The following is a 27,454-nucleotide window of genomic DNA, read 5'->3' as shown; positions in this document are numbered from 1 at the left end:
GAAATATCTACTTGAACATCCAAGGGTGCTGGACAATTTAAACTCCAAAGGGACTGTGAAATGTGGTGCTTGTTGTTACTGTAGATATATTTTCGAGGAGAGTACTATTTGTGTAGGTGACCCCCACCCCCATCAAGGTTAGACTCGCTGTAGGTAACTGTGGGTCTGGGGGGCTGGTATATATTGCAGTATGTACAGGTTGCCAACATTTTTACACTGGGAAGACTTCAGAGTCTTTTGTAAGTGTATTTACGAGCATTTATATGCCATAAGAACGAAAAATGAAAATAATGGCTTGTATAGACATTTGGAACATTCTTTGTACTGAATTCCGTTTTGGAATATTACAAACAGTTAAGGAAGATACTAGGGGTGGGTACTGGCAAAATAAACTAGAAGTAATGGAATTTTAGGTTCATAGATTGGTACTAAGCTATCGGCCCTAGGGCCTATACAAGCCTAGCCATAACAATTCCCTGGTTATTTCTTCCCACATGATTTACTTCCCTGGACCCCTGTCTAGCAGGGCGACTGACGTGATCCCTGGGGTGAATTTCCTTTCCTTTCTTTGGCAATGTAGGTGAAATGCCACTGTGAGTCCAAGTATCAATGACTGTTGTTCTTTAATGCTGATTTTAAAATACAAAGCTATGATTTTATAACTACTGTTGGGTCACGTTTTTACACTATAACAGGAGGTTGTGATGTCATGATTTTTTAAACAAGGTTTTAATTGGTGGGTGGGGTTGAACTGTAAAGTATTTAAGTGATTTGAAGTTTTTGCACTGTGTTCTGATGAAGTCCTGATAATTTACCGATGAAAGCGCTTGACTGGTTGGTGTGTTTTCTACAGATTCTGTTCTTGGGTGTATTTGGCTGAGTACTGTTGTTTATCGGTATAAACTCATTAAGCTGTTTTATCCCAATGTTTTTGAAGTTGGAAATTACTTCACAAGGTTTTATTCTTTTTACTCGTGGTGGTTACCTCGTACGCACATTGTTGCTTTACGTATTAAGAGACGTATTATGCAAAATTTCTATTGGCCCAGGATTGTGAATAATGTGCTAGGACATTTTAGGACTTGTGAACAGTGCCAAAAAGTTGGTAAATCAGGGGATAAGGCTAAGGTTCCATTAATGCCTTTGCCTGTTAGAGTGTCATTTCAGAGAGTGGCCCTGGATATTGTGGGACCCCTGAGCACTCCAAGTTCTACAGGAAGGAAATACAACTTGGTGGTAGTATACTATGCTACCATATATCCTGAGACAGTTTCTCTGTCTGTTTAGGCACATAAGGTGGCAAATGCTTTGCTAGAATCTTCAGCAGAGTAGGTTTTTCAAGAGAAATACTGACTGACCAAGGTGCCAACTTCATGTCAAACCTGCAGATTTGTCTGTGGAAGTGTTGTGGGGTGAAACACCTGAAGACCACCCCCTTCCATCCACAGACTAATGGTCTTGTGGAGAGGTTAAACTCTACATTGAAGGCTATGCTATGGGCATTTGCAGACCAGTTTAAAAGGGAGTGGGACAAGTATTTGCCCCACCTGTTATTGCTTACAGGGAAGTAACGCTGGAATCTACAGGATTTTCACCCTTTGAGTTATTATACAGGCATAGGGTTAGGGCACCTTTGGATTTAATTCAAGATGAGTGGGAAGGTGAGAGTGAATCTCACAAGGTGTCTGTTGTGGCTTATGTTCTCGACTTAAGGAGCTGACGGGTTTAAGTCAAGAGAACATAGAAGTGGCTCAACAACAAAAGAAGGTGTGGTATGACATGAATGCTTGAGCCCTAGAGTACGCAGAGGGACAGAAGGTGATGGTACTTGTTTCACATTAGACAATTTACAAGCAGCTTCAGAGGGACATTTTGAGGTGGTGAGGAAAATCAATGATGTGAACTACATGGTAAAAATTAGGCAGATAGGGAGTCAAGGGCACAAACTGTACCATGTGAATATGATGAAACTTTATCATGACAGGGAGGCCCTAGTATTGAGCATTCACAGTGGATGGCAGGAAGAGTCTGAAAGGGATATGATAACTGATCTTTTGGGTGAGGCTAGGATTGACACCTCTGTGGAAGAGAGTGCCATATCGCAGCAGTTAACTCCTAATTAAGTCTGGGAGATAAAAACATTACTGCAGGAAGTTGGGGATATGTTCACAGGGAAACCTGGGTGCACTGACTTGGTGCAGCACCATGTGGATACAGGACTCCAAAAACCTATTAAACAGGTTCCTTATAGAGTACCTGAGAGAGTGAAGCAGACTCTGAAAGAAGAAATGAGGGAAATGTTAGAACTGGGGGTAATTCAAGGGTCTATCAGTCCTTGGGCTTCCCCAGTAGTGCTAGTGCAAAAGAAGGATGGTAGTGTGAGATTCTGTATAGACTACCGGAAATTAAATAGTTGCACAGAGTCAGATGAGTACCCCATGCCAACAACGGATGAAGCTCTAGAACAGCTGGTTGAGGCTAGGTATCTGACCACTACTGCTATGACCAAGGGATACGGGCAGGTACACCCTTGACTGCTGCTGCTAGAGAAAGATCAGCTTTTGTAACCCCTTACGGATTGTATAAATTTACCAGGATGGCTTTTCGAATTAAAATTGCCCCAACAACTTTCCAGAGGCTAGTAGACTGCATACTGGTAGGAGCAGGAGAATATGCTCTAGCATACTTGAATGACATCGCTATTTACAGCCATTCCAGGCAGGAACATCTCCAACATGTGAGGGAGGTCTTGGATAGATTAAGTAGGGTAGGATTAACCATTAAACCCAGTAAGTGTCAAATGGGTATGGCAGTGGTCACTTGCTTAGGACACAGAGTGGGAAGTGGTAAAATCAGGCCAGAGCCTGTCAAGGTGGAAGCTATCCAAGTGTGGCCAGGTCCTGTTACTAAAAAAGCAAGTGACAGGATTTCTAGTGACAGGAGGTATTATAGAAAATGTATGCCCAATTACAGTACCACAGCTGCATCTCTTACTAACTCAACTAGGAAGAATAAACTGGACAAGTCAAAGTGGACCACAGATTATAAACAGGCATTCCAAAAACTGAGAGATATTTTGGAAGGACCCCCTGTGTTAGCCAGCCCAGATTACAATAAAGAAGCACATGCTTCAAATTATGGGGTGGGGACTGTGCTTAGCCAAGTTTTCCGCAGAAGGAGAAGAGCACCCAGTGGTATATCTGAGCTGTAGACTCCAACCAACAGAAGAGAGTGTTATGCATCTGTGGAGAAAGAGCGACTGACCATAGTGTGGGCATTGCAAAAGATGCAGCCCTATTATCTTTATGGGAGAAAATTCACTGTACTCACAGATCATAGCCCTTCAACATGGCTTAATAGGGTCAGTAAGCTACAGCCTAGGATTGAAAGCATATGATATGACCATAGAACATCGCAGTGTGGTTAATAATGCCAATGCGGATGGATTGTCCAGGAGAGGAGTGGGTTAATATTCTAGGGTAGACCCATTTTTCTCAAGTGTCACTTGAAAATCGTGCTCAAGTCATTGGGGAGGTGTGTGTGTATGTGTGAAAAAAATGAAAACACTGTCATCTGTGTTAGCATGTCTGGCAGGAGATTTGTGTATATTTTCAGATTAACTTGCATTGTTTGCCAGCATGTCTAATTGTGAAATGTAAATGAGTTTTTTAAATGTTGAGTACCTCCCCGTTTATAGAGAGTCCTTAAAGAATCAGTGTTTTGATACATTTCTAACTGCACATGTTTGTGAAGGAGATTCTAAAGTATTGTGGAGAAGCAGCTGAACAGTTGGTGATGTCATTAGAACGTTCCTGGTTGCTAGGTGATTATTTGAACAGCTGATTGACAGGAAAAATAACTTTTTCAAACAGCTGACTGTTATTTTTTAAAAATAATACAGTGGAGACTGTTAAGCTGTGCAGTTAGTCAAGTGCTGAGCAGTTTGCGAAGTGCATCTGTTAGCGAAGAGTTGCAGTCAGTGGACGCGCATGAAAGAGAACTCGCCAAAAACTATAAACTGCCTTTGCCTTGCTGTGTTAGATTAGTTCAGGGAGAGATTAGGAAGGTTTAGTTATTCAGACACAGCTTTTTTCTAGAGCGATAGACTCTTATCCTACAGTTTAATTTTGCATTTCTGGTGTTTGAATTCTGGTGTTTATTGAAAGTTATTGATTTACATTTGTGTAATCATTTTACTTATTATTAAATGTTTGTCATTACTTATAATTGTGGCTGGAAATCACTATGTTCTTTAGAGATTAGAGAGTGCTTATACCCGTTTGATAAGCCCCAGGTCACATTGAAGGTCTAGCTGCTCTGGTCATAGCTATCATTTACTTTGATATTTAATTTTCATAATTGGACACCCCTTTAGAAGGGCATGAAGACACTCTGATTTGTGGTAGCATTACTGTATTATTTTGGGGAATGGACACAGCTGGAAATCTGTGTTAGGCTTTCACAGAAGTGTTTGGATGTGTGAGATTTAAATTTACTTTGAGTGTGAGTGTATCAGAGGTCTTAAACTGGGACACATTACTCTGAAGTGTTTTAGAATGAGTTACATTAGGGGTGGACAGAAGTATACAGTCCAGTCTCTGATTACTGATCATGTTGTGCTCTTAGGGGAAAACTGTGAAATATTACTCCTGTTTAAGTAACAGCCTCACATTGGAGTGAATGGTGAGGATTGAAGCTCCTTAGTTACTGATCCAGGATAGTAAGGGATGCCACATTTTATTGTCGGCTGTCCAGTAGGATTTTAACCGGACGTCACATTTATTATAACTAAAAATGTGGAAACTAAAATTATGGTAGGAGACCTAAGTAAAGCATTTGACAGTCTACAACATGAACACTTATGGGATATATTAAGAGATTGCAACAGAAGTGAAAATAATATTTATGTCAGTGTATGAGAATAAAAATGTGAGAGTGATATTAAATGGATGGTTAAGTAGAAAATAAAAACAGAGTGTGGGATAAGGCAGGGATGTCAGGCTAGTAGCATTCTATTTGCATTAGTTATGAATGCGGTGGTTAGTAAGATGAATAAGGAGTTGACGATGGCAGGATACAAAATAATAGGAGCACAAATTCCAATAATGCTCACTTATGCAGATGATATAATTTTAGATACTAAGAATAAGGAGTGGATGGGAGAAGGAATCAGAAAATTAAACTGCTATTTAAAGGTGTTTGGTTTATGTATAAATAAAGACAAATTGTAAAGGGGTTAGGTTAAGGAGTAATATAGAAGGTATTCAGTTTACTGATGAGATTATTTGGGGATAATATCGGGAACAAAAATGCAGAGAGAGAGACAATGGGAGAATACTGCATAGAAATGGAGATATGTGCTTTTTGGAAGTCATATAAACTATCAAACAAGAAAAAAGTATATTTAATAAATGTGATTCTTTTAGGTAAAATTGCCCGTTTAGCAAGTGTATCCCATCTAGGTTTGGAAAAGAGAGTTACTGTCATCTGATTTGTACGGGAATCAAGGTTGAATCCAGTTAGACGAGGGATTTTTGTATGTTAAAAAAGAGGAAGGGGATTAGGGTTAATTAACAATTGTTCATGCAGCTTCTTTGAATATTTATGAAGTTTAGTTGTTTGATTAAAAGAAATGAAAGGGCTAAAGAAGTCTCAGTGGTTATTTTGTGTTCAGCCTAATGTTACTTTGAAGCTTTACCAACAAGGTTGAGGTTTTTATTCATTTTAAGTGCCTTGTTTTGAGTTGGGTGCTTGATTTAATATGTAAATAATGTATACACGTTGCGCCAAACAATTAAGAACCCCTACTCATTTCAAGTAGTGTGGAGGGATCTTTTACCTCCATCTGAGCTACCACCACTCAAGCAAATGGAAAGTCAGTTTAATGTCTAATCTGAAAGATGGCACACTCAGGAGTACAGCACATCCTTACACTGCACTGCAGTGTCAGAATTGGGAAATCAATCAAAACTACCTGGTGTGGTAATAGAACCCACAGCCTTCTGATCTTTCAGCAAAGGTGAGTGAGCTACATGTTGAGCTACTGAGACTGCTCCAACATATCAATGCATACTAGAAGAACCAAAGTTGTAAAGAAATATGCACCTTACATATAGCTTTGCACCTCCTGATACATTTAGATATGTTGAAACTACTCAGCAACTATAATTACTAATTTCATTTTTAAAGAATCTGTATAAGCAGTGCTACAAATGTAATGCAGTTACTGTGCCTTGGACTTTGGATGCATCTTAGCCAGTGTGATACTCTATCCAATTATCTCAAAAATGATAGAGTTTATGAACAAAAACATGACTATAACCTTGGGTACTGGCAGTGTTTATGCCACTGACAGCAGAAATTACTCCAGAAATATTTAAACTCTGAGGGGATAGCAGAGACCCTCAGTATTCCAAGTCCTTACTAAAAACTGAAATGCTACAATAAACCTTCAATTCCTTCTTCAAGAAGCAATTCCTTTAAAATAAAAAAAAAAACATTGTTAAGGTTAATGACTACAAAGCTAACTTTACAACCACTCTTACAGCTAGTAATGTTGTTTCTTCATACATCAGCATTAGCTCAGTGGTAAAAACCTGAAAGCCAAAACATATGAAGCCAAAGATGCAGTCAGATATTCAAAACACTACCTTTCTTAGCTCCTGTCACACACAGATTGTCCCAGTAGACTAGGTTTCTTCTGGCATGGAATGTCTCCTTCACCATCAAAGATGAACACATATTATGGCCACTATAATGTACTTCCTCTTTTTATTCTCAGACACAACTGCCCTTACAATGAGCCACAGAAATGACTATTGAATAGTAATGGTGCAAATGCCCTCTACTTTCACACACAGACTGCCCCCCCCCAAAAAAAAAGAAGCTATTTACTGTGTATACCTGATCTCTCATTGAGGAGAAGGTGAGAGGTATAATGTCCAAAGTAACATATTTCAGTTTGCTGCTCTCAGACACAGACTGTCACTTGCCAAACCACAGCAATGTTTATTGCACATAACAATGATCATGCAATGGTCAAGTGACTCATACACAGCATGATCCCCATCCATACCTCCAAAAGATATGTATACCTCTGATCTTTTCATTAAAAAGTAAAATAAATAATGACAATAAATGTATTTCAGTGCGTTTATCGGATGCATATACACTGCCCCCCAGCAAGCCCCAGCAATGACTGCTTCACAGTGACATGCAATTTTCCCTTGCTTTCACACAAAGCCTGCCTGACAATAAGAAAAGCAACTGCTTTCTGTGCATATATCTTAAGTGCAAGTTGCAAAACACTTTCGCCTGGATCTGCAGTGTTACAACAAAGATTTGCACAGCTGAAGTAAGAATATGATTATTCATTCTAATTAATAGTTTTAGTATACAAAAAGTCCATGTATACAGTAAGAAATTTTAAAAATGAATAAAAAACAAACACCCCATGTTTTATAACTAGTTATGTACTGGCTACAAAAGGGTCACGTCAAAGTACTGGCTACAAAAGGGTCATGTAACAGAGTCAAACGTCTTTTCACTGTCACTCCTTAACTGATGCTCTCTGAACTTTGCAAAACCTAGTACACACCCTCAAGAAAAAGTCTGGACAGTCCTTTTCCAGACAATTATGGAGGGTCAAGTGATAAAAGTTTTACTGAAATGATGATTACTTTACCATGAATAGGGAATCCTTCTTCTGCAAACAGCAATGGTGCAAGGTTTTTTAAAGAACTTCGACCTTCAAGCCGAACAAGAAGCTGTGAAAGTCAAATTGAGAAATAAGTCACATTCTAAAAACATCAGCAATGCAAGAGTATTAACAGGTGCAAATATTGAAAGTATGACAGATTTTTAATGGTTACATAAAAATTGTAATTTTACTTTCAGTACTGGTCTTCTAACAAGTTAATTTTATCACTGTTTCAGTTTATCATACTAAAACTATAAAAGGTGCCACGATCTGCGAAAGTTTCCAGACACAGTTTCATTACACTGCTAAACAAATGTTCAAGAATAGTGGTGGCTTTGTGTACATCAAAGCACAGGGATGTGCAAACTAAAATGGAAACATAATTTGCAAACAGGTCAACCCTAGTTTTAATATTTTGTTTTCAGCCGAGCTTCATTTATGTTTTATTTTAATATAGACGAGCACTACAAATTACAGAAGACAAACAGCAGCTTTAACTAGGGTCTTTGACCTACAAAATATTAGCTACTTGCATTCAAATCATGACACTAAAATCTGCTGTTCATCCAAATGGTTACAGGAAGGGTCACAACAAATAGCTGAGCGATTCTTATCTTGTGCTCAAAGATGGACAAAAAGAAGCCTCTGTGCAAAATGCAGGTTAAATATGCCAAAGAAACCATGCAGCATAGCACTTAAGTTGCTTGATAATTTTGGGATTTGCAGCAAAAACAATTTCATTTTTCTCAGTTTAGGATTCTAAAAATCTTCACAGAAAAACAAATATCTCTGATAATGTCCCTGAGTTCTGCAAAGGGGTAAGACCAGCAGCATGCCCTGCCTATTCTCAGCACCACCTTTTGTGGTTGCTTCCCCAGTCGTCAGGAGAGAATCAGCTCAACTAGTGTGCTCCATGCACATGGCCCCTAAAATGAGTGTACCCATCCTCCCTTGCCAGCACCACTAACTGAGCCCAGGATATCCATGCCATAGTCAGGGCTTTACCCTGTTACTCCATGGTGCTGGCATCCTCAGTTATTAGATGTTTTAAACCTGTGGTACTCTAGCAGAGGTCTTCTTATACTTTGCACTTCTGCATAAGAAAACATTCACATGCTTGGCAATCTGTAAAAACAGTCTGACCATGCAGGACTAAATCACAATATAATTTGAGAGCTTTTGCCTAAAGGAAGACTTCATCAGAATGACAAAACACACAAGAAATGAAACATTTACAGAATACACAACAAGCCATGCGATCAAAAAACACCAATAAAGATTATTTCAGTCTGTTGTACTTTTTCAAAACAGTTTATGGACACAATCATTAAACCCTGGTGGTTTATCAGCAATTAATTCCAGTTGCCAAAGTAGTTCTTTTTTAAGTAAATTATTTGCCAATCATCCGATAGGGCGGCCGCTGTGGTGCAGCGGTTAGTGTTGCCACCTCACGGCAAGAGGTTTTCCGGTTCGATCCTCGGCAGGGGTGCCTTCTGTGCAGTGTCTGCATGTCCTCCCTGAGGTCACGTGGGTTTCCTCCGGTTTCCTCCCACATACCAAAGACATGCTGTAGGTGGACTGGACACTCTAAATTGGCCCTAGGTGTGAGTGTGTGCATGTGTGCCCCTTCTGTGGAAGGTTGGGCGCTGGGCTGGCAACTCGACACCATAAAACTCCGCTGCCAGTCATGAGCGGACAGGTAATCCACTGTGGCGACCCCTAACCAGGAAAAGCCGAAAGAAGAAGATTTGCCAATCATCCGATCTATCCCAATACTGAATCTTCTCTAATACAAAACGATTAAAATTCAGACAAAAATGACAGTTTTGCCAGAGCACTGTTATAGCATACATGTGCTGGTATTCCTGCCCCTCAGCTTTTTCTCATTCTTACCCATGTAGCAAGATGAACATGAAGCACACCAGTACACTTAGAATTTCAAAAAAAGCATTCACTATAAATAGTTCCATCACCTACTACAACATATTTGCTTACACTGATGCACCTACTCTACTTTTATGCCACACATCTTGCTATGCCAACCTGTAGGTTGGAAGTTCAATGTGCCTTAGTCCTCTACAAGTACGTATCAAGATTCATGCCACCCTAATAATACAATGTGGTTTTACACCTATTTTACTGGAAAGTCCATCAAGGTGGTTAAACACTTGCCAATGCATAACTACAATATTCCTAATTTACTGTGACTGGTCATAGCCTTGAAATAAATATTACTAATAATTTGTAAGTTATCATTAATGCATAGGGGAAGTCTGCAAAATATGGGCAAAACTATCATTACTTTTAGATAACATCACAGATGTGATGTTAGAAATAAGCTTCATGGGATATGACCTGGCAATACATAGCCATTTAAAAAAAATGAATTCAGTGTCAAAACCCAAGTCATCAGATACTAATTGAGACAAATGAACAAACTGTCCTTTGAAAATATTTTTGGTCATCCAAAAGTGGTGGTTACTCTGAAGTGAAAGTAAGAATTACCAAAAGCTGGCTTTCTAAATTTTTTAGATTCCAAACAACTTTTAATAAAAATTCTTGTAAATTGTTTCAAGAAAATCAGTAGTGGAAATGGAAGAAAGGTAGATAAACCTTAAAAAATTCAAATTGTTCTCCAAAAAGTCAAAGAATATCTTGAGTTCACATAATGAGCAATTTCACGTTTAAAAATGTAATCTAAAAATGTGTATGTAACTTGACATGCTGGAAATAAGAACTTTGAAATGAATGTAGGACTTTTTGGCCATCTGGCAGCAGACATCTAATCATACCTATACTTAAAAGTAAAAAAAAAAAAAAAAAAAAAAAAAGTTATGTACTCACCATAATGTTCCATGTTTGTAGTCCATCTCACCCTTCATTCTTGCATATGGGTTTGGAGCCAATCCTCAGCTCCGACTCAACCTATTACAAAGCTCAAAGTCTCTTAGTTGGCTCCTGGCTAGGTAGGTATCCCATAGTGCACTAGTGCAATCCCCAGATCTTGTTTCCCGCTAAAGTATAGAAAGACAGAACTAAGGTTATCCAGAAAGAACAATAATGAACAGTCTCCACCCTACCAAGGTAAGGCTATCCTGTCTCCAGATCCTTCCAGGACAGGGGTAGGTGGGTGGGTTCGTAAGAATGAAGGGCGAAATGGACTACAAACATGGAACGTTATGGTGAGTACATAACTTCTTTATGTTCTGTAGTCCTATCTCGCCTTCATTCGTGCATATGGGACAGTGTCCCTAGCATCTTATTCTTGGGTGGCTCATAGGAAAATACTCCTGAGTACCGTGGAACCAAAGGAGGCTCTACTCCTTGAGGTCAGGTCCAATTTGTAATGAGTAATAAAGGTATGAGGGGTAGCCCAAGTTGCTGCCGCACAGATACTATCAATTGGAACCCTGGCTTGGAAGGCAGCAGATGTAGACTGGGATCATGTAGAATGAGCTTTAACCTTGAATGGTAGAGCTTTCCCATTGGAGGAGTAAATGAAGGAAATACAGCTCGAAATCCAATTAGATAGGGTTAGTTTAGAGACTGGCAGACCTATTCTGGATTCAGAAAAGGATATGAATAACTGGTCTGACTTTCTAAGCTCCTTAGTCCTGTGAAGGTTGAACCATAACTGTCTGTGAACATCCAGTTGGTGAAATTTGTATGCTGCAGCGTTAGAATGATTAGGGAAAAACACAGGTAATTCTATAGTTTGGTTCAAATTAGTTTCAGAGGAAACTTTAGGGATAAAGGAAGGATTTGTATGAAGGGAAACTCTGTCTTTGTGGAAAATCAAATAAGGAGGCTTAATAGACGGTGCCTGTAACTCTGATACTCGTCTAACTGATGTGATGGCTACTAGAAACACGGTCTTCCAGGACAGAAACTTCAATAGGCATGAATGTGCGGGTTCAAAGGGCGGTGCAGTTAGTTTGGACAGAACAAAGTTTAGATCCCAGGGGGGATACTGGTTCGTGAAAGGGAGGTCACCAATCGTGAACGAGTGCATTTCTTGGTGACTCCTCTGGGGGGGGGGGGGTGAGGGAGAAATAGCTGCTGCATTTGGCATTGATTGGGCTGGCAAAGAGATAGCAGCAAGGCTGTCCCCATTTGCGGAAGATCTGCTGCGCTACTTCCTGATTCACAGACCACTCGTGAAATGGAGTGCCTGTTGCCAGCTGATCGGGTTGAATCCGCCAATGAAGGTCCTTTTTGCAAGACTCTTATGAGGATATGGTGAGAAAGAGGCAGTTGCTGAAAGGACTACTGGGAAGACAGAAGCCGTTGGAGAATTCTCATTTGCAATCTGGCTAGAGGGACTAGAGTTATGGTGGAGGCCATGGTTCCTAAGAGTTTCAGCACCGTCTTTGCCTTGACTTTCTGTAGAGGAAGTAGACTGAGAATTTGTTGCCTGAGGTTTTGAATTCTGTCTGCAGGTAGACGAGCTAGCATGGTGATGGTGTCTATTTCTCACCCATAAAAGTCACAAACTGAGAGGGCGATAAAGCAGACTTTTCCCAATTTATTGTAATCCCCAGCTGGGAACAGAGCTGGATGGTCGAATCTCTGGTTTGTAGGAGTAGGAGCCTGGTGGTGGCGGTCAGGAGCCAGTCGTCCAGGTACAGAAACACTTGGAATCCACGACGTCTCAGATGAGCTGTCACTACTGCCATACATTTGGTGAACACCCTAGGGGCTGTGATGAGACCAAAGGGCAGAGCACGAAATTGGTAATAGTTGGCTCCCAGTTGGAAGCGAAAATGGCTCCTCGATGCTCTGTCCATTTTTATATGGTAGTACGCATCTTGGAGGTCTGTTGAGCACATCCAATTGTCTTTCCCTAACAGAGGGAGTATAGACTGCAGTGTCACCATCCGGAACTTGGCCTTCTTTATAGATTTGTTTATTTTGCTGAGGTCCAATATGGGACTTCAGTCCCCTGTTTGTTTTGGCACTAAAAAGAATCTGGAGTAAGTTCTGAATCCTATCTGGACTGCAGGGATGGTTTAGATGACTCTTTTAGCAAGCAAAATTTGAACTTTTACAGTTGCTTGATCCCGGTGACTGGCTGGAACATCCAGGATCTTCTTGGGAGTGTGAGGTGGAAGAGAAAAAGGTATGGAGTAACCTCTGGTGATTAATCATTGTACCCATTTGTCTTGGGTGATGTTTAGCCAAGGCTTCTGGATACAAAGATAGGCGACCCCCGACTGGCTCCAGAAAAGCACAGCTGGGCCCCACATCAGGAGCGCTGACAGGGACGGCCTTGAAACGAATCCTGCCCTCCCTGGTTTTCCGGAACCCCCCCGCCTCTGGGACGACGTCTACCATTAACTCCTCCTCCTCTGAAGGAGAAGTCACCCTGTGCATCCGGGAAATATCTCTGGGACTTCTTGAACGATATCTTACCACCTCTCTGACCTTTGGGATATGGTCTAGAGGGGACGGTAAAACGCACTCCCACAACGGAGAGAGTTTTCCCTTCTTGTTCACACCTGGTGAGTGCATCTTTTACCTTAGGTCCAAACAATGAAGAACAGTCAAAGGGGGCACTGGTAAAGGTCATAGGCGCCGGAAGCTGTTAAAGACTGGGGGGGTGGAGTGTGACAGGGGCACTTAGTGAACTAAAAAGGGTAATTTTTTTATAACTATTTGCTACCACAACATAGGTTCACTTGTAGGAAATCTTAAGCTTAACCAGTTCCCTTTTGGTGTTTGAATTAACATTTTCTGATTGGTCTTAGCTATCCCCATGGCTGATAATTGTATATTAGCCCTAGTGAGAACTGTGATCATACCATAGATAATTTGAGGGGGCCATGTAACGTATGCAGCATTTAGGAACTGCCTCTATCCATTAGTGGCATGAGGGGAAATCCTGGAGTACATTTTCTATTACCCATCCTAAGATCCAAGTTGCATTTTAATATGGATGGATGAGCTTTGCTTTATTTTTATGGATACTCTGTTCCGGAACAGTGGTAGCCTCTGATCTATATCCATCTCTCCACAACATTCAGTTTAGATACCTGATCTGAGTATTTCTGATGCCATTTGACTTGCTGATGTCCAGTAGGTCCATCTGTATTATGTCAGAGGATGCTTTGTATGCCAGACATGTCACCTCTAAGCATTCTGTAGGATACTGAGTATAGTAATAAATCTTTGAGGTGGTCCATGCAAGACCTATGGTTTAGGACTTGTATCCTTTTAGTACGGTATCTCTGAAGGTATTCCAATTGTTGCATGGGGCTGGACAGATGCATACCAAAGTGGGCATTATACAAAATGATTGACATAATGAGAGCTTTGTAAAGGGGGACAACAACATCTCTACATCTAGTCACAATCAATTTGTTTATAAGCTGTGCAATATAGAAAGGCTTTCTTACGACTCTGGGGCACATGTTGGTCAAACGTTAGGTCACTGTACACAAGTTCCCAAATGCCAAACAACTGGATCAGTTCTCAGAGGGCATTGTCATGATTTTGACACCAATTATTATTGGGACAAACCTTCCTGCGTGATGGTTAAGTAATTTGGGTATTCAATAACTTCTCCTAGCTTGCAGTCTTCTCACACTTAGCTGGCCAAAAGCTCTTTGGTACTTCCTTTTACTTTTAGATTCCAAACAGAAAAAGTCTCAGCACCGAACCCTGGGGGACTGGTCTTTTCCCCTGTTTTGATCTCCTGCATCCTGTGAACCAGTTTGGCAATGCAGCTGGTGATGTAAGTGTTTGCTCCTACATCTTTTGTAGTACACCTGAGTAGGGGATTGTGTCAAAAGGTTTGACCAGGTCAAGGTAATGTGGTCTGAACTCTGTTTTACCTTCATCCATAGCTTTTGGTAACAAGAGTAAAGCTTAAAGTTTGCCCATGATTTTGAGCCTTTCACACTTTCCTCTGTGCAGTTTTCAAACACATTTTTTAGGGCAATGCATACATATATGCATTATTTGATTTACCTTCCTAATTATATTAAATTATATTCCTTGTATAATACAGCACACTTGTTAGGCTTAAGTTAGAACGCATTTTAAATTTATTGTTTAAACATTTTTCCAGTAGCAATGAAGCAAAATGCATGCACCAATAATGACAAAACTGCCCTATTCAGAACATTTCCATGATAACAGTCTACTTCCACATACAATTGCATTTTAAATTTATTGTCTGAACATTTTTTCAGTAGCAATAAAATGCATACACCAATAATGACAAAACTGCCCTATTCAGAACATTTCCATGATTAACAGTCTACTTCTACATACAATATATAAATACAGAATCACAACAGAGTGCAAGCCATAGGCATGTTGAATTCAATTGGGGGTGGGGGGTGGGCAAAAGACCAAAAACCAGGGACACATTTTAAACATTGCGTGTATAATTTCGGAAAGTTGCTTGCATAAAATGCTGTTACCACCATGCATTTCATTGCCAACCCAGAAACCTGTGCACTACAGTCAGAGCAACATACCACTAAGCTAAACCAGCAGTTTCTTGAAAGACAGGAAGACAAACTTAAATGGCTATCATATATCATTTAGTGAATTCAGTTCTCACTTCTCACCATAGCTCTTAACACAAAAATACAGAACAAAGCCATAATGGGGAAATACAGCCCCAAAATAGGGGCACATTTCAAATACTGATTTTATAACCTTAGAAAATTGCTAGAATAAAAGGTTTTACCACTCCTGCAAACCAGAGGAACAGAACAAAACTGAGGCATAAATTCGCAAGTGATGGTGGCTAGGGACTTTAGGCTCCTTTTACCTGTAACAAAGGTACAGGGTTTAAGCCTGAGAACCTCTAGCCACCAGATATATCCTGCTGGGGGCATTTTCACACAAAGACAGACACACAGACACATGAAATCTAGTAGTGTGTACTCACTCTGCTAGATTAGCAGTCCACTCCACTCCACTCTGCAGTTGTTCCCGCTTCAGCATCTATCCACTCCACTGTGCAATTACATCCCGTTATTCCCACCCTGCAGCAGCTAATCCACTCCATTATTCTGGAAAGTAAATCCTTTGTTTCATCCATTCCCGCTTGCAAAAACAGCTGGAAATAGGTGCCTTTCTGTTTCATCCGTTCCCGCTCCAAAAACAGCCGGAAATAGGTGCGCTGACGTCACTGTGCGTTAAACGAAAGCGGCAGATCTGCAAAAAAGTGGGTGGGGGCTTCCCTCCCTCCAGTGCTCTATAGTTCCGGTGCCCATGATAAAGGTGGACTTGAAAGGCTATGCAAAATTACATAAGCGCATCCAGGAGCGTCTCCTAAGGGAAACTCCTGAACCCACTGCCCTGCTCACTCCATCTGCTGCATTGGAGATCAGCCTCATGGAAGAGTTCACGATGGAATTTAAGGTGGACAACTGAGCAGACACCTTCTCTCAGGGGCTGCTTCAGTAGATGTACCTTGAAGAGTATCTCCTAACTCCTTGAGGAGATCTCTTTGAAGCCTAGTAAAATGTGTGGGGATGTTCAGCAATCAGAGTAAAGGCCGCTGAAGAAAACATATGCTTCCCGTATCTATCCATCGTTTGAGACTCCTTATTCGGCAGATGCAGTCTCTGCTAGCTCCTTCTTAGTGGTCGCCGCCACCACCATGACATCTACAGACATGCCCTTGGGCAAAAAATCTCTCTCTTTTGGGGCAGACAAATTTATTGGGTCTTCTGGGAACTGGCTCCACGGCATCAGGAGTCTCCCATACCTTCTGACTAACCAGGTCTAATAGTTCATCAAAAGGTGGAGACACCCAAGAGGCTGAAGTTTGAGACCCGAAAGCCTTAAGGTACACAGACTCCTCATCAGAAGGGTTGACAATGGGCCAGCCACCTCTCTGCTTCAGGATCTCCAAGATGTCCACAAAGGAGACATCATCAGAGGACGACTTGGGAGACCCTTCTGACTCCTCGAGGTCAGTGTCCGAAGTGATGACACATCTGGGGAGTCTACATGCTTCCTCTTACATGCCCTCTTCTGAGGGGGCTCCTCAGAAGACTGGAGGCCACCCAACAGGGGCTCCTGAGGCTGCGGGTATCTGCTGTTGAGACAGAGAGAGTAGGTGCGGAGACAGAGGTCGGTGCTTGGGGGGGGGAAGAGCATCGGTACCCTTGCATGGAGCTGATGAGCGAGACAGCACATTCATCATCTCAAAAGCAGATCTCTCCGGCTCCGAAGACAGCCCCGGTTCCGAGGAAATGGAGGTAGTCATCTGCTCCAGAGCGACCGGCTCCAAGATGGATGTAGGATCCGAGCTCACCCTAGCTGACGCACTGGGAGGGAGACTCTGAACCGATGAAATTTGGGTCCAAGTGTCCCTGTCGGGGCCGACTGGTGAGCTTCGTCCCCCAGACACTACGGACAGCGCCAAAGGTGTCAAAGCAGAATTCGGCACCGAGACAGCCACGAGGGGAGTAGGAACCGAGGGTTCCGTAACATGCAGATCTGTTCATGGGGTATTATGAGGCTAGATATATATATGATGCTCAGCATAATTCATATACACACAATCTGGACATCTGGCGCAGATATTTAGATGATTGCTGGATGGTGTGGCGTGGGGATATGGATGGGGTATCTCAATTTGTGGATTACCTAAATAATAATTCTTTTGGTATCAGGTTTACTGCTAACATTGAGCATTCTAGTATTGTTTTTCTGGATGTTAGGGTGACCCGACTTTTGGATAACACTTTGGCCACCTCAGTTTACAGTTTACAGAAAATTCCTGGAATACAATACACTATTACATGCTCAAAGTTCCCACCCACGCCACATCATCCGCAACATCCCCAAATCTCAATTTATGAGAATCAGACGGATCTGCTCTTCTGACCAGGAATATTCTAAATATAGTCTTGATTTGTCTAATAGGTTTTTCCAATGGGGCTATAATCCTCAACATCTTTCAAATGTTGCGGAACAAACCAACAGGTTAACACGCCAGGAAGTATTGCGATACAAATCAGATGACAGGGTTTCTTTGAGACAGAAAGCTAACCAACCCTTACGGTTAGTTACTACTTATGGTACTAATACTAACCGTTTTAGGGATATTATCAATCAGCATTGGGGATTCTTTTATCGCAGGACATTCTTAGTAACATTTTGTCTGAACAATGTCAGTTTTCTTATCGAAAAGGACGCAATATGAACTCCTATTTTACTCATTACAAAAGAAACATTCCATGTATTCCACAACAAAGGACTTTATCCGGGGATATATTAACGGGTTGTTTTCCCTGTGGTCACTGCACGGCTTGTCAACACTTAATTAAGACTAGGGAATTTACTAGCAAAAACACTTCCAGAATCTTTGGGATCAGAATTTTTGCCAATTGTAGTTCGGACTGGGTTGTTTACCTGGCTATTTGCACTTGTTCTGCCTTTTACATTGGACAGACATCTAGGCCGGTAAAATTTAGAATAGGGGAACATTTGAGTGCGATTAGAAATAAACGCATTGCAAATGCCTTGTTCAAACACACTACTGAACACCCATCCGCCGTTTTCAAATTAGTAATCATAGACAGGATAGTACTACATAGAGGTTTCAAGGCTGGATGGCATCAGAAGCTTAATCAAATGGAAAATATGTGGATCATAAAATTGGGGGGTTTATTTAGACCCGGATTAAATACTCTAGAATAATCAGTATATTATTACTAAAGTATAGAATGGTGTTATGATATACAGATAGGATGCATTTTGGGAAATTATATTATACATATGCACCATAAATTTTCTTTATATAGCCTTAGGCTACATTGAATTGGATTTATTTAGGTAACAACCAAAGAATACTGGAATGGGAATTAGCCGCTTTATTCAGTTACGTATACATACATAGAATATGGTTATATCTTATGATTACGTTAGGGTTGGTCCTTTTTTTCCTAAATTCTTTTCCATTGATCTAAACATGAAAGTTTGTTGGTATAATTATGGTGCATGTCTCTTTAAACTGGGACTATAAATAAAGAACCAAAATGGTGGTTAAACTTTTTCAACTGTTTCAACTGTAAGCATTGACAAAGGCTCTGTTAGAGCCGAAACCGGTTTGCTTTTGTAATGCCTTTATAATGGGGTTTTTTGCCATTATATTGAGTATGCTGTTTAAATAAATACATTTTGTCTTAGAGCAATCCTTGCGTGCTGGTTCGTTCATTTTGATTCTATTGTTTGTTGGAGCCGAGCACGTTGTCCTACGTGCGTGAACCTTTCGTTTAGAGATTCCGTAACAAGTGGCACAGAAATCCCAACTCGGCTTGGTGGAGGAATCACAGCAGGGAGAATGGACTCCGGTGACTCAGGAACCGACTGGGTCGGAGCCAACATCAATTTGGGCAAAGCAGATGACTTCAGGAGTCTAAGCACTACTCTCTCCACATCTTCCTCTGACAGGCTCTTGGAGGATCTGGATGACAGGGTAGGCGATCTGGATCTCTGTAAAATTGGAGATCTTAAGGTTGGGGAGACCGGCAAAGGATCTCTGGACCGGCTCCGATGCAATTTTTCAGTAGTCTGTTCCGAAGGGCTTGGGGCCGACACTGCAGTGCCAACAACAACCTCGACTGGCTCTGAGGACAGGGGAGCTGAAGAGGTAGAAGTCTTGTCAAGTTTGGATTCTTTCTGAGGAGGTTCCGATACACTAGTCAGCGCCGGAGAATGCCTCTTGGCCGATGTGACCTTCTCTTTTTTGGATGAATGCGATTTGGAAGAAGAAGAAGAACTTGCTAAGTCTTCCTCAAAGGAAGGCTTGAGGTGACCTTTCAAAATTAACTTGTTCTTCCGCTCCTGGAGAACTCTGGAGCTAAAGGAATGGTAGAATAAACAAGTTTCCTGCAAATGAATGGCTCCGAGACAATATACACAATTACTATGGCCATTTGTAATTGACATCTTCTGTGAGCACTTTATGCATTTTTTGAAACCCGAAGGCTTGTGGTCTTTAGACTCTTCAGACATGCTGAACTAAGTGTAACTTTTGCCTTAGCTATATAATACAGCAAGTACACCACAAGCACAAGGACAAGGTCCTCTAACTTAAATGGGCCTAATCCTGTGGAAAAGGAAATATGGCAGAGGAATAGGTTCTCCAACTTAAACGGACCTAGCCAAACAGGGAAAATTAGTAGCAGGGAAAGTAAAGAACAAACAACACTGCACGCAAGCTAATATATTATATATATATATATATATATATATATATATATATATATATATATATATATATATATATATATATATGGGTCCCCTTCACATGGTCGACTTTTCATAAAGTCTACTTTCATATGGCCGAGACGAAAAAACGAGGTCCTAACTACACAGGATACCAAAATGAGAACAACAAGGGCCAACAGCCAATAAGTTCTCAACCACTAATTTAAAGAGCAAAAAAACACTTTTAAACACTACTAAACACTATCTAATAATAAGATAACTAGCTATATAATCGGTAAAGCGATAATAAAGAGAAAAAAATTTGAACTTAGCCACGGCCAAGCAAGAAGCACTTCTGAACTCGTAGATGCGAGAAACGTGATCGAGGATTGCACTAGTGCACTATGGGATACCTACCTTAGCCACGATCCAACTAAGAGACTTTGAGCTTTGTAATAGGCTGAGTCGGAGCTGAGGATTGGCTCCGAACCCACACGTAAGAATGAAGGCGAGAAAGGACTACAGAACATTGTATTTTACAGACACACATTATATATTATATGCATATGCACCAATTACACATGCATACCCACAAATGCAAACTTATAAACATATACTCTGGGATTCAATAAACTCCATGTAGGCTTCTTGCAAAGCCTACATGGAGTTTACATGTGTGTGCGGTGAACAGCAGTGCTTATTGCATATTCATGTCGCACACCACATTTAAACACAAATAAAAACGAGGTTTTGTGGCTGGCAACAGTGTTGTCGGCCAGGAAGCAGTGTGAGCGGACATGGATAGCCCTCCTGTTTAAATCAGAGCACTGAAGGTCTGCAGTTCTGCACGGAATGCCACAGTGATCACCAGGGCTATACAGACAACGCTCAATCTCTTAGTGTAAGACATCTGGACAAAGGCCAACATAATGGGGGGGGGGGGGGACAATGACCCAGAAATAGGGACATATTTGCCCTATAGAGATGTGCTAGAATAACCAAGGGTTTGCGTTAAGCTACATGTTCTGAAAAATTTGAAGTCCGAAACTGAAATATATGTAATTATTAGTCCTGGGATCATCCTAGTGATATGGAATTTGATAAAGAACACATCTGGACATTCTGTGAAAATCTGGACATTTGAGAGGTATGAATGTTAAGTATATGGTCCAAACACAGTACAGAACAGGGTATCTACAGTGCAGAGTATTGTGAAATCCCACTCCTGGCATTCTGTACTGAAGTTGTGTAAATGATCTACAAGGGTATTTGGGCTGCCATGTAAAATAAACACTCAGGGGAAGTGTGTGTATTGAATAGATGCACACAGATGACCTGCAGGAATGAACACAGGGAAAAAGGACAGGTGAAACAACCTAATGTATAGCATATGAGGGTATGTCAATGGAAGACTGTTGTAGCAGCAACACCAATCACTTATCAATATGGTACAGTAGATATTGCACAGTGAAAATGTGTATTAAATGACCATCAGACAAGGTGACATAACAATAGATAGGATGTCTGTGTGAGATAATCATCCTTACATGAATAATGCAGAGGACTATCTATCAGGGGTATGACATACAATTGGAGTAGGGTGCATACTGTGAAGCTGTGCAAACTGCTTTGCCTGAATACGAGTGTAATCTCAACAGATGTCTCCAGCAAGTGGGATACAGGTAAAGGCTCAGACAACATTACAAGAAGCGACCACAATCATGTACAATATCAGAATACCACCAATAGTCCCATGCCTCCAACATAACATATGTGATTTAGAGTGATCAGAGATAATTTTAAACAAACTCACTTGTACAACTATTATGATACATCCACACTCTTATGAAGGTAAACAAACACACTGTTCTGGCACTGTAATATCTGCTGGATGTGTTAAGAGGGACACTGCTACACCTGTATGCGACATTATGATCAAATCAGGATAGCTGACTGGTGTGCATGGCATATGTATATATGGCACAATCCACACTGTCACGAATGTTATCCATGCCACTAATGTCGTCAAACACCTATGTATGCACTGTGTGCATCACCAGAACAATGTAGCACACATGCATTTGGCGTAACAACTTGATGTGCGTTCCACACCATCAGACAGTAATCTTTATGCCACAAAAAGAATACCTAGGTATGGCCAATAAGCTGTGTGACAGCTCACTGTAACAAAGGTGGTACACTTCAGTTACACATCAGTGGAAGATGTGAAGGGAGGTATATGAAGAAGAGTGCATTGTAAGATGTGAAAGGAGGTACATGAAGAAAAATGCATTGTACTCAGTTACTGGTATGATGAAGGCTGGGTACTATGGAGGTTATTATGGCTCTGATGTGATGTCTTTCACATACTCAGTCTTGTGTTACATAAAAACAAGTAGTCAGCACTGTGACCACATGCTGGTGGATGTTCCACTTACCATTTACCCCAGGACACAGGTCACATGCCTATTGGTCTGATTACAGGGTGTGATGTCCACATTATACTTGGGTTGTGTGCTTGTTTTCCTGACGTAACAAATCCCCCACAATTTCTTGCATTGCAGGAGATGTCATGGCTGTGGCAGCAATCTTTGATGTGTGTGGATATTGTCTTATTATACTAATATCACAGCTGAAGTCAATGACTGCTCACAATCTGCAGGCCTTCAGGTAGCTGTTTGGACAAAGGATGTGTATGTCATCTGTGATTGCCATCATTTCAATAATGGACAGGAAAGGGCCTAGCAGACAGCCCTGCTGTATGGATCTGACCACTGTAACAGAGATACAGGTCACTTCACACGTCAACATATTTAGATACCATGTATGTGATACGCCGTTCTACCCACTTGGTTATGTAGGTGTATATAGCCGGTTCCCATTCAGAAGCCTGAAACATCATAAGCCTGAAAATCAAAATCCTGAAACCAAAAGCCTGAAAATTCAGAATCCTGAAAACTCAAAATCCTGAAAGCCCAAAATCCTGAAAGCCCAAAATCCTGAAAGCCCAAAATCCTGAAAGCCCAAAATCCAGAAAACACAAATAATGCTAATATGTCACTATAAAGACACTAATATCTACCAACTGACCCTGACCCTAACCCTAAGGTCCATCACTATCGCACACTCACCTGACTCGCGCCCTAACCCTAACTCACTTAAACCGCCCCTAACCCCAATATTTGTCACTATTGCATACATGCCTAACCTGCGCCCTAACCCTAACTCACTTAAACCGCCCCTAACCCTAACATAAAACCAACCGCACACTTACCTGACCCCAACGCATGACCTAACACCACAGGGCTAAAAATAGCAAAGCCACAATGACATCAGTATGTCTATTTTGTGTTTTCAGGATTTTGAGTTTCAGGATTTTGGGCTTTCAGGATTTTGAGTTTTCAGGATTCTGAATTTTCAGGCTTTTGGTTTCAGGATTTTGATTTTCAGGCTTATGATGTTTCAGGCTTCTGAATGGGAACCATATAGCCACATCTGACAGTGTTGAGGGAATACCTCAGTGTGGATTTGTGTCAAATGCCTTGGGCTTGTCAAGTTCAAAAGGATGACAGTGCTGTTGTCAGACATGCTCTTGATGACCTCTTTGACATCTAATATGCAACAAACATGATATAGCATTAACAACTCACACGTCTGTTACATACATACATAGTGTCCATTTAGAAAAGATCCATGATGACATGTTGGTCTACCTCACAGATGAGGAGAGTCAGGATGTGTCTATACATACATCCACCGGGTGGTGTCCACCCCCACCCCCCCCCCAACTCACACGGATGCATATTGAAAACACCAAACTACGGAAACATAGTCTGTGTGGAGGGTGTGTTGAAGTGTGAATTAAACAGTTTCAGAAAGGTGTATGTGATGAGTCATGAGATGTTGTCACAGCCCATTGATTCTGTGTGATAGGCCTGGATGTAGATAAGACCGTGTATACTAGCTATCCTCAACTGGCATAGGGTTTGAACACAATCCCCCAAGGTAGGAATCATGGAGAAACTCTCCTAGCTGAGGATTAAACCTCATGTCACTAGATAGGTAACCAACTGGTTCACTGACAGAACACATACCGTGAAAGTCTGAGAATCAACCTATACCAATACAGCTGTCACCATTGGTGTACCTCAGGGATCCATGCTTTGGCCCTGTACTGTTTGGAATCTATGTCTTGACAGTTCAGGCTAAATTATATGGCCTTTGGCTTACTGCATTTGCTGATTCTTGCATACTGGGTGCAATCATTGAGTCCGTCTACGATAACATACTACAGGAAGGGCCAACACAGAGAAATGATTGGAGACAAAGCCACACAGTGCACAAATGAATGTGGAAATGTTTGTGTGTGTCTATTTTGTCCTTCGGCAAAGTAGAATTTCATGCTAATTACAGCACTTACAACAGTCCTGCTATGCTGAAACCCAGTGATGTAAGCATTGGAAACACATGTAGATAGCAATCTGAACTTCGATCACCAAGTGTCCACACTGGTATTGAAAGCTTATGGTGTGCACATCATAAGTCAGGCCATCATATTCAGACCTTAGGATGGTATGACAGCACTGAACTCAAACCTCATCAGAACACTAAGTATAATGCTCTCTTTTACATGTACCTCACCAGACACCTGCAGCAGATGGAGAGACCACAGGGGTTTCTCACCAAGAAAACAGGGCCTATAAACCATGTCATGACATATATGGATAGACTGAAAGCCACATCATTGTAATCTATATCATATAGGATGAGGTGACCTCTACCTGGCCTCCAAGCCAGTCTCTGCCCCTGCCCTGATGGGAATAGTGCATATCCACAAATCAGCTATAGCTGATGACATCAGCAGTATCTGCTGAGGAAAATATGGTAATAAGTGTCCAACATGCTGGTGTAAAAGGCTCTCTGTAATGTCAAGCAAGAGCGCACACACCCCCGCAGTTGAAAGCAGTGAGAATTGAACACCTACCTAAGTAAACAGACTACAAAACTCAGTAATTTACGCGAGTGCCATGACACAAGTCTGACATTTACAAGACTGCAGGTCAACTTACAGTGGATGACATCATCAGGGCATGTTGGACAGATGTTGAGAGGATTGCATAGGTTCATAGCTACATACATTCATAGGAGGTTACTAGCCTAATGGTCCTAGGACTTTTACAAGCCTAGCTGTGTAAAAACACAAGCACCCTTACTGAGCATAGTCAGATGGTCACTGTTAGCACAGAGATTTTGTGATCAGCACTCACTGGCCCTGTCCATGAGGGACATAGGTGACACAACATGGATGAATATACAATCACCCATCCAGTTGTCAAGGTTGAGCCTGAATAGGGTCATTGAGGAGCACTGCTTCACATGCAGTGGGAGCCTATTACAGAGGAGTGGCAATCAATGGGAGATGTATCCATCTCCACACAAGGAAATCCACAAGTACGGCAGGTGCACGGACCAAACCAAATCAATAAGGCACAAAAGAACGTTCAGCACCAAAGGGTGAAAAAATAACTTGTTTATTGTGGCAGCTCCAGCAGATGGTCTAAAATTAAACCATGTAAGCAAACATGTTTCAGCAAATATAAGCCTTCCTCAGTGCAATAAGACACTCCATGGGTTTAAATAATCATCTTCATCAGAAAACAAGCATCTCATTTGATAATCAACTTGACTCATTTAGACCAGGTTTAAACAAACCCCCCAACCTAATAATCCAGCTGGATTCTCTTTTGTTTAACATAGTATGCCAGCCTGTCTTAAACATTCTATTTCCTCTGACCTTGTCAATAGTAAATTTAAACTGAGCAGTAACATGGGTCATAGTATGTTAAAATAATGAACTAGACATTCTTTTATTCCTTATGTCACCGAAATGCTCGGAAATACGAACTCTCAGTGACCTAGAGGTTTGCCTCACATAAAAGGTGGAACAAGAGCAAGTGGCTAAATATATGACCCAGTCAGTGCTACAGTTTCCAAAGCACAAAGTGTCATATACCTTAGATGTATCACTACTTGTGAACTGTTTGCTCTCGAGTACGACTACATGCTGAACAATGACCGCAGGGTATACACCCCAACAATTTGTCCCCAAATAACAAACCCTGCTGTGTATTTGAGGGCATCTTGTGCTTGTAATGGTTGAAATAAGAGCCTAAAGTAGAACTCTGTCGATAGGAAAAGAGACATTTAGAAGAAAGAAACTCAAAGCTCATCATTAGCCAAAAGAATGTCCCAATGATGGTCAATGATCTGCCTTAAAGTGTTAATATTCCGTCCATAAGTGGTGACAAAACAGACTGGCTCAACTCGGATGTAATCTCTGGATGTGTGCTGGTATTGCAACAGGCAAGATCCGAGTTGCTGTGAGGTAAAATGACTGGCTGTATTGATGTTATCAATGTCATATCCTCCGGTGAGAAATCTGTCAATCAGATCCTGTTGATAATGATGATACAAGTTATCAGAGGAACATACAGTCTAATCCTGATTAATTGGGATTTGGGGATGTTGCGAATGATGTGTCGTGGGTAATGACTGCTAGCATGAAGTAAGGTATTATATTGTGGGCGTTTACGAAAAACTTCAGTCCTAAGGGTGTGATCTGGCTATCTAGTGATCGTGACATCAAAAAAGGTAATCCGATTGATATTAAAATTTAAACTGGATACCACACTTATTATCATTAAGATACTGTATAAATTCATGTACATATCCATCTCCCCAGCATGTTCTGTTTATGTCACAGGCTAGGTAGAGATCCCTGGAGCAAGTTATTCTTGTCCCATTTGATTTGCAGAAGTCCAGCATTTCCAGTAGGGTAAGGTGTGAGACTGGTCTGCAGGCCAGAAATAGGTCACCTCTCAGCAGCCTGCATGACAGGTCTTACAGTCTTTCCATGTTTGTTATGTTTTGGGGCCCTGGATTCTTTCAGTCACAAATGTCTTTGCTTTCTCCAGTTGCTGCAGGTGTCTGGTGAGGTACAGACAGAAAGGAACACTGTACTCAATTAGTGGTCTGATAAGGGTTGAGTACAGCAAAGCTATGACCTCCCTGGTCTTGGATGTGATGGCCTTATTTATGAGATGCGCAATGTAGAATGTGTATCTCATCACTATGGACACAATAACTGAAGCGAAGTCTCGCAACACTATGTTTGAACTTAGAGGGGAGTGCTATGTATATCATAATTAACAGGGGTATGTCATTGCCAAAAGGGGCAATGAGGCATTTTTTTGCTTTAAGATTCAGTCTGAGTTTGGCACCAATCATTTGGGTCAGTCAGCCCCTTCTGTAATAGGTTAACATAGTTGGGGACTCTATGACTGTGTTCAGTTGACAGTCATCTGCAAACTTGGTAAGCCACAGGCATCTACCTTGCCTGTACTTCAAGGAAATTTCCAAACAGTTGAGGGCCCAGCTCAGATCCTTGTGGTATTCCACTGGTAAGTGGTCTACTGGTGGAGGTGCAGTCCCCAACTTTGACAGTGTGCTTTCTGCTGGTGAGACAGTTGGCTTTCCATCTAGTAATGTATGGGTTACTCCCTAGTAATGTAT

At 41.3% G+C, this 27,454-nt stretch overlaps 1 protein-coding gene across 1 annotated transcript in view; it reads right to left on the bottom strand.

The window, feature by feature from the left end:
* The window catches only part of XRCC2 (X-ray repair cross complementing 2), a 350,438-nt gene that overhangs the window by 126,776 nt on the left and 196,208 nt on the right, over positions 1-27,454 (bottom strand). Inside the window, exon 2 of the mRNA XM_044066890.1 lies at positions 7,685-7,766. Within this exon, the coding sequence (XP_043922825.1) occupies positions 7,685-7,766 (82 nt within the window). The remainder of the gene's footprint in view (positions 1-7,684; positions 7,767-27,454) is intronic.

This window comes from Protopterus annectens, chromosome 3.part1 (genome assembly GCF_019279795.1).
Source record: "Protopterus annectens isolate FY-2018-M chromosome 3.part1, PAN1.0, whole genome shotgun sequence".
NCBI lineage: Eukaryota > Metazoa > Chordata > Ceratodontiformes > Protopteridae > Protopterus > Protopterus annectens.
The sequence above is the reverse complement of the archived record's forward strand: the minus strand, read 5'-3'. Positions and strand labels throughout refer to the sequence as shown.